Below are 18,305 nucleotides of genomic sequence, written 5' to 3' on the forward strand. Positions count from 1 at the left end.
CCATGAGAATTTGTGTGGGAGGGAAAATGCCATTCCCTGCTGGTCCTGGCTTCCTGCTCTCTTGCTCCGCACCTCAAACCTCCTGCTTTCCTTCAGCCTCCCAGTTCTCTGTCAACCCCAAGCTACCCCCAAAAATCCTACAGGCCAATTGATCAGGGCTGGCTTGGCCCTAATGCCTTCTCCTCATGGCCCCATGCATATTTCCCCTCCTCCCATCCCTTACTCCTTATCTCCTGTGGGGGCCACATAATGTCAGGCACCATTATGGGTTGCTACAGATTTTGTCACAATCTGTTTTGCATTTATTTGCTTTTAGTTATTTTGGAGTTATTTTAAGCTGGCAGTGATTGTCATAGCAATACAGTGTTCTAAGTGGAATTTTTTTTTCTTATATGGCTTATTTGAGATTACTGCCTTGCTGCATGTGCACAACAGACATAAAACATAATGCTGGCATTCAGGCAGCTCTTTAGAAATTAGTAAAATATATTAAAGCTTCATTAGTCCTTTTTGGGGGTTAGTTTTGTTGGAAGTGAAGGACTATGCACTGTCTCTTAGCCTCAGACTTCAGAGGGGGACTATAGAGAGTCATAACATCCTTCCTTTCTACTGCTCTGATGCTATCCCTTTGATGTGTCGATCGCTACTCTTACAATTCTATCCTAAATGGGTTTAGACTGGAGTAACTCACTTTAGAATTGCACTGTTAGGGAACCTTCCTTTCCTTCCCTTCCTTCCGGCTGACACCTTCAGCCCACTCTCCTTCTCATCTCGGCACTATGAGAGCAGGACATGCCTCCTGCATTTTAGCTAATCTAGATTAGAATCCTGTCTCTACTCTATCCTGTCTAGATAGGAGTTTCTTACAGTAAAGGACTCATATTAGTTTTGCAAAGATAAAGAGCCTGTGTGTGTAACTGTTTCTTAGTAGCACAAACAAACTAGATAGACTCTACTGTGTTATGTGCCTTGAGCACTCTGCTAACCTAATATTCCAACAGGTTTTTCCTGTAATGTCTCCTGTACCTTATTTTTTAATACCCAGTAATGAATACTGTTTTTCTATACAAAAGTTTCTGAAATTATATAGTATACACTACGGTCTCTGTATCTTTATCTTTACGGTAATGAACTAGCTAACGTGCATTAAATGCTTAAAATAGTACTTTTCCCTGATATAATTAATTTCAGTCTCCATAACATGGAGGAGATTTCTTAGGTTAACCAATTAGTTTTTAAAAATGGTTTGCTCAGTATAGCTTTGTTATTTCTGTTAGGTTTCAATCCATTGGTTGCCAAGATTCATACTCTTGGTGGGAAGGTATGGCATGAAGAATTTCTCAATCTCAGTACAGAGCTCTATCGAGACTTGGAATTCCCGTTAGAGGGTAAGGAGCTGTGTTCTTATGCCATTTTGTTTGCAATGACAGTGAATTAAAGACCATGTGTACTGCCTCTTCTTTCACCCCTGTGAATTCCTCTCATGCACAGCACCAAAAGTGCAAGTTAGAAACTCCTTAGTGAATGATGGTTGATTATCCTGCTGTTATAGTTTAGATATTTGTCCCAGTATCTTTTTACATCTATTTGTATTAATATTCATTATCTTTTTTTGTAAATCTTTGTCCATCCTGCCAGGATGACATACTTATCATATTGATATTACCTAAATAACCACAGATAACAATGTATCAGTTCTCTATTTTATGTTAGTTTATGAACTATTAGTAAGGCAAGATAAAACTGAAAAATACCCACAGGGCAATCCAGAGCAGAGTTACACACTTCTAATTCAATTTAAATTAATGGGTTTAGAAGCCTACTCTCATGAATTCTAATAAATGTTAAAATGCTGATAGACTGGAGGCATTTATTTAGTATCATTCCAGAAAGGGGAGAATAAACGTTATCTTTCTGGGAGCTGCTAATTTTTTTTCAAGATCCTTGGGAGCTAAAAGTCACAAAATGGTGGCTCAATGAGTAGAGTCTGTCACGAAATGGTGGTTTGTTCAAAAATTACAGCATCTAAGAGCAGGACTGCAGTGCTCAGGTGGGAAAACCTTTCCTTTGTTGCTCTGTCTCCTCAGTTGTTACTTGCCCTGCAGGGGAAAATATACAGCTATGTGTTTAAGCCAGTGTGGTGTAGTGGTTAAGAGCAGTGGTTGGAGGCGGTGGACTCTGATCTGGAGAACCGGGTTTGATTCCCCACTCCTCCACATGAATGGTGGACTCTAATCTGGTGAACTGGATTTGTTTCCCCACTCCTACACACCTTGGGCTAGTCACACTTCTAAAAGAGGCAGCTTTGATGCAGGGGATAAGACAGTAGACTCCTCCTTTCCCACCCACAGCAAAAGTGTGTCTGAGCATGCATAAAAGAGGAAGAGAATGGGAAAGGGTGTTGCTGGTGGTCTCTTTCTTATTTGCAAAAAACAGAAGCTTCTGCAGTACCTTTCAAAGGAAGGATAAGAAAGTGATTGCAGCAGCACTAAAAGAGCTCCTTTTAACTGCTTGAAGAGTTTCCGGTCACTCCCAAGTGGCCTTTGTTGTGTATGTACATAGTTAGGGAATATGCAGGGGGACGTAGGAGCTTGAGTCGTGGGCGAAGGCTCCTAAGCCCTGCTCACACGATTGGCCACAGCCAGAGCGCGCCTTTGGCCCTAAGCCGGCACGCGCCATTGGTACCCCGGGGTTGTTTCCTCCCCTATCACAGATCGGGGGGAGTGGCCGCAGGCGGCCAGAGGAGCATATAAGCAGGGCCGTTTCCACTGTGTTCTCCAGTTCTGTTCTGTACTACAATAAACGCGTTGTGTTGGAACTCCGTCTCGACCTCGTGTGTCCTCCCCACACGGACTTAACAACCTTCTTCCCTCCCAAAATCGAGAAAGGTAGGTTACCCCAGTTTTAATAATGTAGGTAGCAAACAATATTTGTGAATATGTTTTCTTCTGATTTTCAGAAGAGGATTCTGTTGTGAAGGATACACCTATTACAAAAAGGAAGAAGAAAAAGGCAGCCAGAACAGTGCACGAAGTCCAGAGAGTGACAGAGCTACCAGGTCATGATTCTAAGCTAGGTGAATTCTAACTCTTGCTTTTAAGCCTACACTTTGCCTGTACTTTCTTTTTAAACAGGGTCCAATTTAAATCTTATATTTTTGTATCAGCACCCACTCCATGGAAGATGCTGTCCCTTCACTTAAACAATCTCTGCCTCGTCATATTTGAAGAAACCAGCATGTTCCTTGGGATACATGCATTTTCCCAAGAGGTCCAGTAGTGCCCCCCCCCCCCCCCCGGCTTGTTTCATGTTAGGAAAATGGCATGGGGGAAAGCTACGTGCACCATGGTTGTGCTCCTAATTGGGCACCACATGCTCAGGAATTGAGGGTAACCTACAACTTACATGTTATTGGGTCATAGCTGATGCAGGATGGGGACCCAGACCTAACCAGTGTACTTTGTAATGTGTGAAGTTATTTTTCCAGCTGTATCATGCCTACTAGTTCACGACCCAAGGTACATTGCAATCTCTATATCATTGCTGGTTCTTTATTTAGGAAGCTTCAATATAAGTACGTCATCTTGGCGGGATGGAAAAAGATTGGCAAGGAAGATACTTGGTCCAGCACCTAGAGTAACGAAACAGGCACCGTCTTCCATTGATGGAAGTTGGAGTGATAGGTCTAATAAATCAGGTAAGCAGAGCTATATGTGTTATTCATTGTCAGTCTTCAGTGCAGCCCCACATATGGGACTGCGCAGGCGCAGGCCAGCCTCTCGGTGGAAGATTTTTCTAGCCTCCTAGAAACAGAAGGGGTGCCCCTCCCCTCCTGGGAGAGCGCGGCGGTTCCTTTCGCCCAAACCACCACGTGACCCGATGGGAGGGGCGCCACCTCCTCCCTCAGTTTCTTTTTCGCCACCATTTTGGTGTAGAAGTGTTCTAGTGATCTCTGATTTGTGAGTTTTTCCTAAAGACTTACCGTGACCTGAGGCAGTTCATCTGGCCTAGGTCGGATCTTTCTCTATACGACCACGACCTGTGCCTACTGTGTCTTGAAGAGGGGCACGTTGTACAAGCCTGTACTATTTGCAAGGGGTTTACTAATACGGCCCGAAAGGACAGAGCCTTCCGTTTAAAGGCTGCCCTGTGGGAAAAATCTTTAGAGGCTGCCGCTAAGCAAACCGCGTCTGCACGCTCCACCCCGACCCGCTCACCAGCTGATCGATTGGAGGCGGCGTCGGTTAACTCCGCAAAGAGGAGTACTTCCTCGGCCCCAGCTAGGAGCTCTGCTCCATTGCAAAAAGCCGTGCCCCGGGCCCCAATGTCTGAGTAGCAAGCCTCGGCCCCTAACTTGGTCACATACTCATCTTCAGTTCCGACCGACCAGCTGATAGTCGGCTCGGTTCCATCCGACCCGGCACCATTTCAGACGGGCTCACGATTGGGCCCGACAGTTACGGCCCCGATGCCTCCGGACCCAAGCACGTCTTCTAAAAAGAGAAGGAGTTCCTCTACCTCTCTAGAGCCCTCCTCCTCCTCCTCTTCCAAAAAGTTAAAGCATAAAGACAAGTCTGCCAAAAGGAATAAAAGCTCCAGCACTAAAACAGCGCAGGCTGTTACCCCCCCCCCCCACTTAAGACTCCGTCGGTGGGGTCACCGGTTCATTCATTGTTGGAACAAGATTTAATCTACCCTTGACTTCCGCTAGGGCAGCTGAGCGAAGCACCCGTCTCCCCGGGGGCACCCGGAGGGGAACCAAGAAACGTCTTAAATAGGGGTGTCAACGCGCCCCTCCCGATTCCTAAATAGTGGAACGGGTATCAGGAAATCTCCTGCAGCCGATGAAGAGCGGTTTGGCTACTGAACTCTCTGAGTTTTACGACTTCGGAGACTCAGTAGCAGTCCCTCCAGCTTGAGGGGTAATAGTTCGCCACAGACATTTCTTTGGAATTTAGGCTTCGCTCTCCCCTATCTACTACCATCTAGTAACTATAGAGAAGCAAGAATACCTACTCTCCTAAAATCTGAGTAAAAGAACTCTTTTGTTTTAGCTGGATTAGGAAGTGCCAGGAGACTGCTAAATACATCTGTCGAATCCGTATCTCCCCACTCAATGTTTAAATGACTCTTTAAAAACAAGAAAAGATCAGATAACTCGGCAGGAATCTTACCAATTTGATCAGTGGGAAGACATAACAACTAAGATTTTTGAAAGACACTTCAGTTACCAATCAGGAACTACTACGTATAAAGGGGAGGGAGGAGTGGAAATCTCCCCCACCCCAAAGAGTAGTCTTTGTAACTAAACAAAGCCTTCCTGTCACATCCTTCCCGGAAACAATCTATCATCATGAGAGAGCCAGAGAACTTGGAATTGGAAGTGTGGTATTAGTGTGTAACTGGAAAATATTTCCCAAGTTCCTGACTACAAAGAAGACGAAAGGTCTACGATCCTGATTCCTGCAGCACCTCCTTGTTATTTACTACACTGGAATTTGCCTGGATTTTATTAATTGAGTTTCAACAGGAATTTTCAGAAGTAGCAACCATGGAATATCTGATTAAACAGATGGAACAACTCTCTGCTTTGATGAACTTTTCATTTCAATCTATTAATCAAAAACTGGACATCATCTTAGATGATCTTAAAGACATAAAAACACAAATTATCACAACGAGATCAGAGGAGATACTAGAGGGCCCTCTAGTTGACAAGAGAGATGAAGAACAGAAGAACCCTGCAAAGGAAACGAGGAATTACAATAAACAATCTGCAATAGCCCATCTGACAACAATGGATTTGAATGTGAGTGATTTTGACCTCTGTCTCCTTAATCTGCCTGATGAACTTTTCAACACCTGTTTGGAGGACTTAATGAGTAGAAAAACTGGGGCTGTCAGGATCTTTTTCTTTGAATTTGGGATGGAAGATATTGCAACATGGATTTACTATGGAAATTATTTATCTGCAGAAGAGATTTTACCAACTATCTCCAAGGATGCTCTGACTATCACTGCTAATGTGGAAAAGAAAGAAATGCTGCAAATTCCGGACAAAGGGACTAATTTAAAAGAGTCTAGTTTTTCTTCTGGATAAGATCAAAAAGGAACTGGTTAAAAGGATTGGTTATAATGGAAATAGAACTATATATGATATCAATTTACTAGAAAAGCAATATGTATTAAATGAGTGTTAGGGAGAAAAGGAGGACTTACAAAATAATTAATTTTTAATGGAAATAATCAAATGATTTTTATTATACTAATCCATTTATTATTAGTGAGATTTACTATTTCTCTTCTTCCTTTTTTTCTTATCTCCTTTTTCTTTTTTCTTTCCTTTATATGATATTACTATCTATTAATCTTTTTCTTTTTTTTCCGTTGAAAAATATAAATGTCAAAGAGATTAATAAATATTAACAATAGTATCAGGATTAGAATTTTATGCAAAAGAGATTACTAATTTATCACAAGATGAAGGGAGGTGTAGGGGAAGTCAACTATTCTTGATTATATATAAATATTTTTAACAATGTTACCTATTTGTTTTTACTTTTTACTGTTTATGTTATTGTTAAACCATGTGATTAATAATTTTGGAAAAATAATAAAAAAATTATTTAAAAAAAGATTTAATCTACCCTTCGCCTGAGGGTTTTGAGTCCCGCTCAGGCTCCCCTGCACCTCCCAACCTTCTGTGGCAGGGTTATCAACATCCACAACAGGTGCTCATCTCTCCTGCTGACATCTCTAGTTGGATTGACTTTTGCAGATCCAGAGGTTTGGATATATCTGGTCAGCCTTTCCAACAGATGTTGCCTGCTCAACCTAACCCTCCTATTCTTCAACCTGAGTTTCAGCAATTTGCTCCTTCCCTGGACCTTTATGACCCTATGGAGGGCACCTCTGCGACAACTGTTGCCTCTGATGCCACTTCTGAATCATCCCCGGATGATAAGGTCCGAGACCAAGACAACTCCTCACCTACTGAGGACTCTAGGATTAGAGCAGACCGAATTGCTGCAGCCCTGGAACTTGACGTCGCTGCAATTGACACCAGGCCAAAGGACAAGATCCTGAGCAGACTCCATGCTGGCTCTGCTGATATGGTGCTGTTTCCTGTACTGTAGGGTCTTAAAGACATTCAAGCTCCCATCTTTACCAAACCAGCCTCTACCCCCCCCCCCACCACAAGGAGAGTAGAGAATTTTTATAGGGTAAAACCTGATTCCTGCTAGTTTTTGACAAACCCTCCTCCTCCTTCTTCCATCATTACCGAGGAGATGCAATCAAAACACAAGATCGGCCATCAGTCCTCTCCCTCAGACAAGGAAAGTAAATGGCTCAACACTTTGGGGAGAAAGGTTTACTCCTCTGCAGCTCTCAACTTTCGTATAGCCAACTACCAGACCATCCTGGGCGGCTACCAGCTGTTTATGTGGGAGAAGATGTCTTTGCATTTAGATGACATCCCAGAGGAGCCTAGGAAGGCAATTCAACAAGTGCAGACAGAGGCCATGAAAGTTTCCCTGCAGGAAATTGCAGCAGGAAAGCATGCGGCTGACGCCTCCACACATACCTTAGCGTCAGCCATCACAATTCGAAGGCATTCCTGGCTCAGGAACACTGCACTCCCAATTGTCACCAGGGCTAGAGTCGAGGACCTACCCTTCGAAGGGGAGACCCTTTTTTCGTCATCGACCAATGAGTTCCTTAAAGAAAGAAGACAGACCGGCAAACAGCCAGATCGTATGGGGTCCTCCCCCCTACTAGTGGCAGCAGAGATTGCTTCCAACCCCAGAGGAGGCAGGGATATTATCCCTCTTACTACAGGCCTCCACAGCAGCAGCAGCAGCAGCAACAACAACCGTATCCTTGGCAACAGTATCAACATCGAGGGAATGGGAGGAGACCTAATGCCTTTGGAAGCAATAAGAACCGAGCCTCCTCGGCGCCCCCTCCTCAGAAGGATATGCACCACCAGGGTCGCAAATTCTGACTCTCACAGGTCCAGGAAGAAGATCAGTTTTTCCTGGACAGATTGTTCCAGTACCTACCACAGTGGCAGGCCATCTGCCAAGATGAGTGGGTCCTTCAAATTGTTATGATGGGTTACAAGTTGGAGTTTAGAAGTTTACCCCCATTATACCCCCCCTCCACTGCCATTGACAACCCAATAGAGGAGGTCGCAACTCAGTTAAAAGAGTTGCTCACCAAGGGGGCTGTTCAGTGTGTCCCTCCCTCTTCCCACGAGTGGGGTTTTTACTCCAAATTTTTTCTTGTAGATAAAAAAGATGGAGGTCGCAGGCCTATACTGGATCTCAGAGAGTTGAATAAATTCTTGTTTGTTTCATGTTTCTGAATGGTGTCGCTTCCAAGTGTTATGGAATTGCTGGCCCCAGAGGCCTGGTTTGTGGTAATGGATTTAAAGGATGCTTACTTCCATATTTCCATCCATAGTAGCCACAGGAAGTATTTGAGGTTCAGGAAGGTTCAAACATCTACGAGTACACTGCCCTCCCTTTTGGCTTGGCCATGGCTCCCCGGGTCTTCACTAAGACCATAGCCGTAGTGATGGCCCACCTCAGGACCCTGGGCTGCACCATTTTTCCCTATTTAGATGATTGGCTGATCGTAGCCGCATCTCCTGGCATCCTGGAGAGTCAGGTCAACCTGGTCCTGTCCACATGCAAGCGATTAGGCCTCGCCATAAATGGGAAGAAATCCCATCTCATCCCTGCCCATCCCTGCCTTAGATTCCCACCTAAGCCTTGGTCTACTCCCTGTAGAGAGGGCTGCCTCTATCAAGAAACTGGCTCGTTCCTTTCAGAGGGTGCATTGGCAGACCGTCAGGTCTATCCAAAGGCTGCTAGGGCTAATGGCCTCTACCACAGCAGTGGTCCTGAATGCTAGGCTCCACATGAGACCATTGCAGCTGTGGTTTCTCAGTGTTTTTCAGCCTACGTTACACTCCCCCTTCCACCATTTTTCGATACCCCGGATTATACTTAAGTCTCTGACTTGGTGGTTGGTTGATGCTCACCTGTTCAGTGGTATTCCCTTCGGGTACTGGTCTCATGAAGTGAGCCTGACCACTGATGCTTCCCTACAGGGGTGGAGGGCCCATTGTGAGGGTCATGCAGTTCAAGGGTTGTGGCGGTGCCACAATCCACCCTCCATATTAATATGTTAGAATTGGTTACTGTACGTCTGGCCCTTACCTCTCTTTCAGATGTGGTCTGAGGTCGCAAGGTGCTCCTCCAGTCAGACAATAGGAGTACCGTCTTTTACATCAACAAACAAGGGGACACTGGTTCCAGGTCCCTTTGCAAAGAAGCCATCAGGGTGTGGGAGGTGGCCATTTCCAATGGAGTCACCATCAGGGCAATCCATATTGCAGGGGTGGCAAATACGTGGGCAGACAGTCTCAGCAGAGATTATGGGACCAATCACGAATGGTCTATCCAGGACAAATACCTTTTGCCGATATTTGCAAGGTGGGGTTACCCAGAGGTGGACCTATTCGCAACCCGGGAATCCACAAAGGCGACTCATTTCTGCTCCCTGGCGGGGAACGACGACATCTCCCTGGGAGATGCATTCCAGATCAGCTGATCCCACCGGTTCTGCTATGCCTTCCTCCCCTTCCTGCTATTACCCAGAGTGTTGGGCAAGATTGTGGCAGACAACGCCTTTTGTATTCTTATCGCCCCCAGCTGGCCCAGACAAATCTGGTACCCGGAGTTAGTCAGACTGGCCGGTCCCAATGTCATTCCCCTCCCTCAAGTCCCGGATCTGCCAGTGTGGGCGAGTGTATGGCATCAAGACATACCCAGACTTCACCTAACAGCGTGGCTGATCGATGCACAGGGTATACATACCTTAAGCAGTGAGGTTCAAGAGATCCTGTTACAGGCTAGGAAACCCTCTACCAGAGATTCCTATGCTAGGAAATGGACGCAATTTCAGAAAAGGGTGCCCTACCCTTTGGCTGCCCTCTAACGTTAATCCTTGAGTTTTTGCTTGTGTTAGCACGTAAGGGATTAGCGGTGTCTTCGGTGAAGGTGTTTCTGGCTGCGATATCCGCTTACCATGACCCAATTGAAGGGTCGACTGTTTTTTCTCACCCCCTCTCAAAGAGATTTATGAAGGGTCTGTTGCATGTTTTCCCCCCGGTTCCTGTCTTGGTTCCCCAGTGGTCCCTCCAGCTGGTCCTCATTAAAATGATTAGGCCCCCCTTTGAGCCTATGAGTACATGTCCTGTTTCCCTTTTGTCCAGGAAGGTGGCCTTCCTCGTGGCCATTACCTCAACCAGACGAGTAAGTGAATTGGCGGCTTTGAGGTCAGACCCGCCTTTCCTGAAGGTTTTCCAGGAGAGGGTTGTCCTTCACCCCAGTTTGGAATTCTTACCCAAGGTTGTTTCCAAGTTTTATATGGCACAGCCTATTACCTTATCTGTGTTTTTTCCTAACCCCTCGTCAGTGGCTGAAAAAACTTTGCAGACTTTAGATGTTAAGAGGGCTATCCTTTATTATTTAGACAGAACTAAGCATTTTACAATAGATAAATCTCTGTTTATCTGTTATGCGGGCCCCAAGAAGGGAAGTCTGCTTCTTCCAAGACATTATGTAGATGGGTCGTGGCTGCTATCCGGTCTGCATATGATGCTTCGGGTGAGGAATGTCTGCTGATCATCAAAGCGCATTCCACGAGGGCCACAGGTGCATTAGCTGCTTTCCACAAGAGGGTCCCCCTTGTAGACATCTGCAAAGCAGCGATATGGTCGGATGCTGATACCTTCGTCCGGCATTATGCACTGGACCTGCAAGCGAGAAAGGAGGCAGATGTTGGAAAGGCAGTGCTGCAGTCACTATTCCAATAGTGCGCCTCCCACCTCCAGTATCGTGAGTAGCTCGCTAAAATCCCATATGTGAGGCTGCACTAAAGACTGACAATGAAAACAGAGTTACCTGTAACTGGTGTTCATTGAAGTCTTTGTGCAGACACACATCCCTCCCTCCATCCCCGCTGTAGCTCACTATTGTTTTTTCTTTTACTTTAGGAGTACACGGCGGCGCACAAGAACTGAGGGAGGAGGGGGCGCCCCTCCCATTGGGTCACGTGGTGGTTTGGGCGGGAAGGAACCGCTGCGCTCTCCCAGGAGGGGAGGGGCACGTTTCTAGGAGGCTAGAAAAATCTTCCACCGAGAGGCTGGCCTGCGCCTGCGCAGTCCCATATGTGTGTCTGTACGAAGACTTCAATGAACACCAGTTACAGGTAACTCTGTTTTCCTTTCTCTACTTTTACATTGTATCATATGCTTCTTGGGTAATTGCAGAAAGTCTCCTTGTACTACAAAAAGTCTTTGATAAACTTATTTGCTCTTTGTGTATTGGAGGGACTTTACACAGGGATTGTTTTTAGTAACAGTTGGAATCCCAATAGTTTGATGTTTCTTCATTACAATATTATTCCCAAAGAAGATTCAGCCCTCTGTTATCCCCACTAATGACCCCCATGGAAGCATATTATGATGGGAGAGAGAACAATGATGAGAAAGAACAATGATTTTAATGTGAGAAAAAGCAATGACTTTATATCATATGGAGATATGATAAATTCCCCAGGAGAAATTAAATTTTGGGAAAAGATAAAGGATGAAGGCAAAAATGTACAGTGGTGATTATACTTTCAACTAGTTTGAAGATTAAAAAAGGACATTCACACAGCAAGAGGTGCAATAAGGGGACTGACAGAATTTGAATATGTGATAATGCAGCGAAAAGAACAATTATTAGGGTGAATTTATAAGCTGTTACTCCAATTTGACACAAAAACAGAACAAGTTAAAACACGTAAGATTAAATGGATGCAAAATTTTGAGGAAGAGATATTTCTCCAACAATGGGAATTCTCATGGACAAAAGATATAAAATTCACAGCAAGCCAAACACGAAGGGTGCATTCCTAAGGGGGGGGGAACCAGTTTAGGAGCCAACTTGAGCCTGAGCTGGCATTAGTGCCCATTTATCCCATGATAATAGGCACTATGCTAACACGGGGGGCATTTTGGAGCTGCATTGGCCTCCTCTGCCAGCACAACCAGCATTCACCCGGTGCAAGTTCCTGTGACGGCGTCCCAGGAGGCGTTACCAGGGGCGGAGCTGCCTTTAGGCAGCTTCCTAGCCCTTTTTGCCCCAGGAATGCCTCTTTCTGTGGTGGTGTGGCCACACCACCATTTTAGGTGGCATAGCCCTGCTTTCCTCTATGGGGACTTTGCACCTTTATTTTGTTTTTTACACACACACACCCAACATTTCTTTTACATTATAAACCATTGTTCTCTACCTGCAGAAATTGCAGGAGGGATGGGATCCACTCTAGCACAAGTAGACCCTAATACTAGGGTTGCCAGGTCCCTCTTCTAAACTGGCGGGAGATTTTGGGGGCAGAGCCTGAGGAAGGCGGGGTTTGGGGAGGGGAGGGACTTCAATGCCATAGAGTTCAATTGCCAAAGCGGCCATTTTTCTCCAGGTGATCTGATCTCTATCAGCTGGAGATCAGTGAATTAGCAGGAGATCTCCTGCTACTACCGTGTTTTCCCGAAAATAAGACACCGTCTTATATTTATTTTTCCTCAAGAAGACACACTATGGCTTATTTTCAGGGGATGTCTTATTTTTATTAAGTATGGTACAACAATCTACATTTATTCAAAGACTGCTTGCTGAAGCTTTTCCCCTATCCCCTGGTGTTTGTGTGGGGTGAGAGAGACCCACAGACTAGGGCGTCCGCCTCCCCACTCAGTACCTTCTGGGGGTGTTAAGCAGCCGCTCCTCCCGCTCACCCTCCCCGTCACCATCACTGTCGCTCGTGCCATCGCCATGGCCGCCCCGCTTCCTCTTGGCCGCCCCGCTGTGGCTCCAACGGCTCCCGCCGTGGCCTTCGCCCCTCACGGCCACAGTCGCTGCAGCCGCTGCCTCCCCTCCGTGCGGGGCTCCCCCCTGCCCCCTCCACACCCGGCTGCTCAGCAAGCCCATGGCCGCCCAGCTGCTGCCGCCGCCGCCTCCTCATAGGGACTGAGCCAGGCAGCCAAAGCTCGGCGAACGCGATGGGGGGGGGGAACCGACAGAGTTTTCACCGCGGAACCGCCACCATTATTGTCACAACCAGGCGGCCACTCTAAAGCACATGTAATTCACAAAAGCCCATGCTAGGCTAAAAACTTGTTAATCTTTAAAGTACAAGGCTCCTGGTTAGTTATGCCTATTTATTAGGATTGCCAACCATGCAAAGCATGCAAAGCAACACCTGACGCCTGGGAGTTTGCAAACCATGGAAAGGAGCATGCAGTGTGAGGGGAAATTGCCTAACTTTGCCTGGTGGAAGTGCCTTCTGTAAGCTGAAAGGAAGGAAAGGATCCAAGCCTCTGCCTTCCTTTCTGCCACAGACTAAAAAAAGAAATTAATCCAACAGGTGCAGAAGACAAATATCATTAACCCCAACACATGGATCCCAATGAATTTCAAATACAGAGCTCACAGAGACAAAAACAGATTACCCTGCATGTGAACTAACTTTGATAACTTGGTGGAGGCAGCTAAATAAAGGGCTCCATGCAAAGCAACACATTTGCAACCATGCAAACCATTCAAAGCTACACGTTTGCAACCATGCAAAGCATGCAAAGCAACACCTGACGCCTGGGAGTTTGCAAACCATGGAAAGGAGCATGCAGTGTGAGGGGAAATTGCCTAACTTTGCCTGGTGGAAGTGCCTTCTGTAAGCTGAAAGGAAGGAAAGGATCCAAGCCTCTGCCTTCCTTTCTGCCACAGACTAAAAAAAGAAATTAATCCAACAGGTGCAGAAGACAAATATCATTAACCCCAACACATGGATCCCAATGAATTTCAAATACAGAGCTCACAGAGACAAAAACAGATTACCCTGCATGTGAACTAACTTTGATAACTTGGTGGAGGCAGCTAAATAAAGGGCTCCATGCAAAGCAACACATTTGCAACCATGCAAACCATTCAAAGCTACACGTTTGCAACCATGCAAAGCATGCAAAGCAACACTTGACGCCTGGGAGTTTGCAAACCATGGAAAGGGACAGAGGCAAGTACCGGTAGCTACCGTATGCATAAGGAGCAGGAGGGGGTGGAATTTCTCCTTTTGCATTGGACTCGGGACCTGGCAAATGCACAACTGCACAACTGAAGCCCCCCCCCTCAAACCAGGGGTGCTGGGGGAGAGAGACCCACAGTGCTGAGTAAAACGGCAGCCACAGCTTTACTTCTTCCCCCTGAGGACACACAATACCTAAAGCAGAGCGTCCTGCTCCTCACTTCACTGAGACTTTTACTTTCAGTTTCTACCGGTACGTCTCCCTCTATGCCTCAGCTTGCAGCATGCACAGAACGACTGGGAACTGACAGGGGGAGCCCGTCTTCTTTACCGCTCCGCGCCGGTACGGTACGCTGCATAGCCACGCCTATCACTATGTCTTATTTTCGGGGTATGGCTTATATTGCGCAAATGCTTGGAAATCCTGCTATGGCTTATTTTATGGGTATGTCTTATTTTCGGGGAAACACGGTACCTGGCAGTTGGCAACCCTACCTAACACATCCCACTTAGAGAGGGGCACCAGACACGAAGCCTCTAGAAGAGCGAAAGATGGACAGTCCAACAGCAAGGAGCAATCCCAATAATTAGTACAGGTTAACAAATATTCCTGATGATATAAACTAAGATCAGGGAAACCACACCTCCTTTATTGAATGGGAATTGCATCCTCTATAAAGAAATCCGAGGTGGTAAGGAACCCCACATAAATTTCTGAAACAATGTATTAATGTTATGAATGTATCTGAATGGTATATAGAAAAGACTTGCATTTAAAATATAAATAATGTTAGGTGTAATGTTCATTTTGAGTGTATTTACTTTGAGTGTATTTATTTAAATACAAGTTTAAAGTTGTTGTTGTTGTTATTGTTTCAATTTAACACTCCACTCTCCCCTGCTGAAACCGGGCTCAGAGTGGCTTACAAGAGAGTAAAAACCATTTAATCAATAAAACCATTAAAACAGCATTTAAAATAGCCCTAAAGCTATAAAAAAACAATTATCCTAAAACTACTTAGGCACCTCTAGGTGTAAAAATGTTTAACTAGGCAAGCAGATGGATTAAGATACAACAATGGTGAGGGTTGGGAGGCCAGAAAACATATATTGGAAACTGTAGCTGGCCTCAACCATAAGCCTGGTGGAATAACTCTGTTTTACAGGCCCTGCAGAACTCTTTAAGGTCCCACAGGGCCCTGGTCTCACTCAAGAGGCTATACCAGGGGTCGGCAAACTCATTAATCAAAAGATCCAAATATCAACAGTACAACGATTGAGATTTCTTTTGAGAGCCAAATTTCTAAAACTTAAAGTATATAGGTAGGTACATTGTTTATTAACTTAATAAACTTTAATTAAAGTTTTAAGTCTTAATTAAACTATAGGTACACTGAATAAAACTTGATATCATACTTAATAGTGATCTTATTTATTGATAAAAATTAAATTGTAAGTCCCTGCCTTTCCCCCCTCCCTGTCCGGAGTCCTCGTCTGGAGGCCTGGTCTACCGCCATAAAAGCCTATTGGTAGACCTGGCCTCCGGCTGAGTCCCATTGGGAGGCCAGGTCTACCCATTGGCTTTCTTGGCAGTAGACCTGGCCTCCGGAGGCCCATAGAAGCCAATTGGTAGACCTGGCCTCTGAAGGGGGACTTTTTCCCCTCCTTGGATTCCAGATCTACCGCCAAGAAAGCCAGTGGGTAGACATGGCCTCCAAATGGGACTTAGCCGGAGGCCAGGTCTACCAAAGGAATTCCGCCCCGCCCAACAGCTGATAGGCGGGCGGGGAGGGCCAGGAACCGCCGAGGCGCCCGCCCAGCAATCGCACAGCTAGAGGGAAGGGGAGGCTTTAGCCTCCCAACCATTGAGGGCAAGGGAAAAGGGGACCCGGCCATTCTCCACGGTGGTGGGGGGAGAGACAGCACGCCCGCTCGCCTGCTCTCTCTCATTCTCTCTCGCTCTCAGGCACGCCGGCTCTGCAGCTCGGCTGCCGGCGTGAGCCGGCACGAGAGCAGGGGCTCCAAACCAAGTTCGGAGAGCCGCACTCAACGGGCCAAAGAACCGCATGCGGCTCAGGAGCCGCGGTTTGCCGACCCCTGGCTATTCCACCAGGTGAGGGCCAGGGCCTAAAAAGCCCTGGCCCTGGTCGAGGCCAGCCAGACATTCTTCGAGGACCACCAAAAGACTAGTATTCATTGAACAAAGAGTCTTCTGGGGAACATGCCAGGAGAGGCGGTCCTGTAGATACGAAGGCCCCAGACCGTGTAAGGCTTTAAAGGTAATAACCAGCACCTTGAATCTGACCCGATATTCCAGCTGGAGCCAGTGCATCTATTTAAGCACTGGTGTAATATGAGCCTATGACGAGGTCCCCCTAAGAAGTCTCACCACTGCATTTTGTACCAGCTGGAGTTTCCACCTGGGCTTCAAGGGCAGCCCTACGTAGAGCAAGTTACAGTAGTCTAGCCTGGAGGTGACTGTCACATGGATGACAGGTGACTGTCACATGGATGACTAAGTCGGGGCAGGAGAGTTAGGGCGCCAACTGCCTGGCCAAGCAGAGATAGAAGAAAGCCGACCGGGCCATGGTTGTGACCTGGGTCTCCATAGATAAGGAGGTATCCAAGGTCACACCCAGGCTCCTGACAGCAGGCATAGGTGTCAACTGCACACCGTCAAGAGCCAGGAGACGGCACTCCACCCCAAGGCCACCCTGGCTGAGCCACACGACCTCCGTCTTCGATGGATTAAGCTTCAGCCGGCTTTGCCTCAACTACCCAGTCACAGCATCCAGTGTGGCCAGTGTGTCCGGGGCGGAGTCCGGATGACCGTCCATCAACAGATAAAGCTGGGGTCATCAGTGTACTAATGATACCCAAGCCCAAAACTCTGGACAAGCTAGGCGAGAGGACGCATGTAGATGTTAAACAACATAGAGGAGAGGGTCGCACCTTGCAACACCCCACATACCAAAGGGCGCCGCTGTGACACCTCTTCCCCAATCATCACTCTCTGTCCCCTACCATAGAAAAAGGAACTCAGCCATTGCAGGGCTGAGCACAAATCCCGATGTCGGCGAGGCAGTGGTCTAAAAGTTCATAATCGACCACGTTGAAGGTTGCTGACAGGTCCAATAATATCAGCAGCCCGCCCTGTCCCGATCCAGCTGTCAAAGGAGATAGTCCATGAGGGCAACCAGAGCCATCTCTGTCCCATGGCCAGTGCAGAAGCAGTACTGGAATGGGTCCAGGACTGATGCTTCATCCAGAAAAGCCTGGAGCTGCTCAGCAGCTGTTCTCTCAACTACCTTTCCCAGATATGCCAGATTGGACACCGGGGTAGTAGTTGGTAAGGTCCCTCGGATCTAACGAGGGCTTCTTTAAGAGCGGGTTGCCCTCTGTAGGGCTGTTGAATTAAAAAAAATCGGTATAGTTCGGATGCGGCTGAATTCGGCCCGTTTAGATTCGGGATATGCAGAAGTCCGAACTCCCCCACTTCGGGTCCGTGCAATTCAGTGGGAATTCAAAGTTCGGGGAAAAAATTCAGCCGAATAAAGCCAGGGGGGCATTTTTGGGGGTAGAGGTCCCAAACTTTCAGCGGAGCTTCAAAGGACCCTTCTTGCCAGACCCCCCCAAGTTTTGTAAAGATTGGGTCAGGGGGGACTGTGATATGGGACCCGAAAGGGGTCCCCCGCCCTTAATGTGCATCTCTGAGCAGAGCTTGCCACCCACCCACAAAGCTCCCAGCCCCGACAAACAGCTGATGAGAGCAAGGGCGGGGCAGGTGCTAAGAAGTTTGCAAAGCAACACAACTGCAAAGCAACACCTTTGCAAACATGCAAAGGGCGGGGCAGGTGATAAGAAGTTTGCAAAGCAACACAATTGCAAAGCAACACTGCAAAGCAACACAACTGCAAAACAACACCTTTGCAAACATGCAAAGGGCGGGGCAGGTGCTAAGAAGTTTGCAAAGCAACACAACTGCAAAGCAACACAACTGCAAAGCAACACAACCCTGCAAAGCAACACCTTTGCAACCGTGCAAAGCATGGAAAGGGACAGAGGCAGCCAGCTATGCATAAGGAACAGGAGGGGGTGGAATTTCCCCTTTTGCATAGGACTGGGACCAGGCAAATGCATTCTTTAAGTCACCATTTGAAAACCAGTTT

The 18,305-nt window shown here is 46.7% G+C and overlaps 1 protein-coding gene across 1 annotated transcript in view; it reads left to right on the forward strand.

The window, feature by feature from the left end:
• The window catches only part of LOC130473173 (centrosome-associated protein 350-like), a 105,243-nt gene that overhangs the window by 6,475 nt on the left and 80,463 nt on the right, over positions 1 to 18,305 (forward strand). Inside the window, 3 exon segments of the mRNA XM_056844702.1 lie at positions 1,278 to 1,388; positions 2,960 to 3,076; positions 3,560 to 3,697. Coding sequence (XP_056700680.1) covers positions 1,278 to 1,388; positions 2,960 to 3,076; positions 3,560 to 3,697 — 366 coding nt within the window.

This window comes from Euleptes europaea, chromosome 2, assembly GCF_029931775.1.
Source record: "Euleptes europaea isolate rEulEur1 chromosome 2, rEulEur1.hap1, whole genome shotgun sequence".
NCBI classification, from domain to species: Eukaryota; Metazoa; Chordata; class Lepidosauria; order Squamata; family Sphaerodactylidae; genus Euleptes; species Euleptes europaea.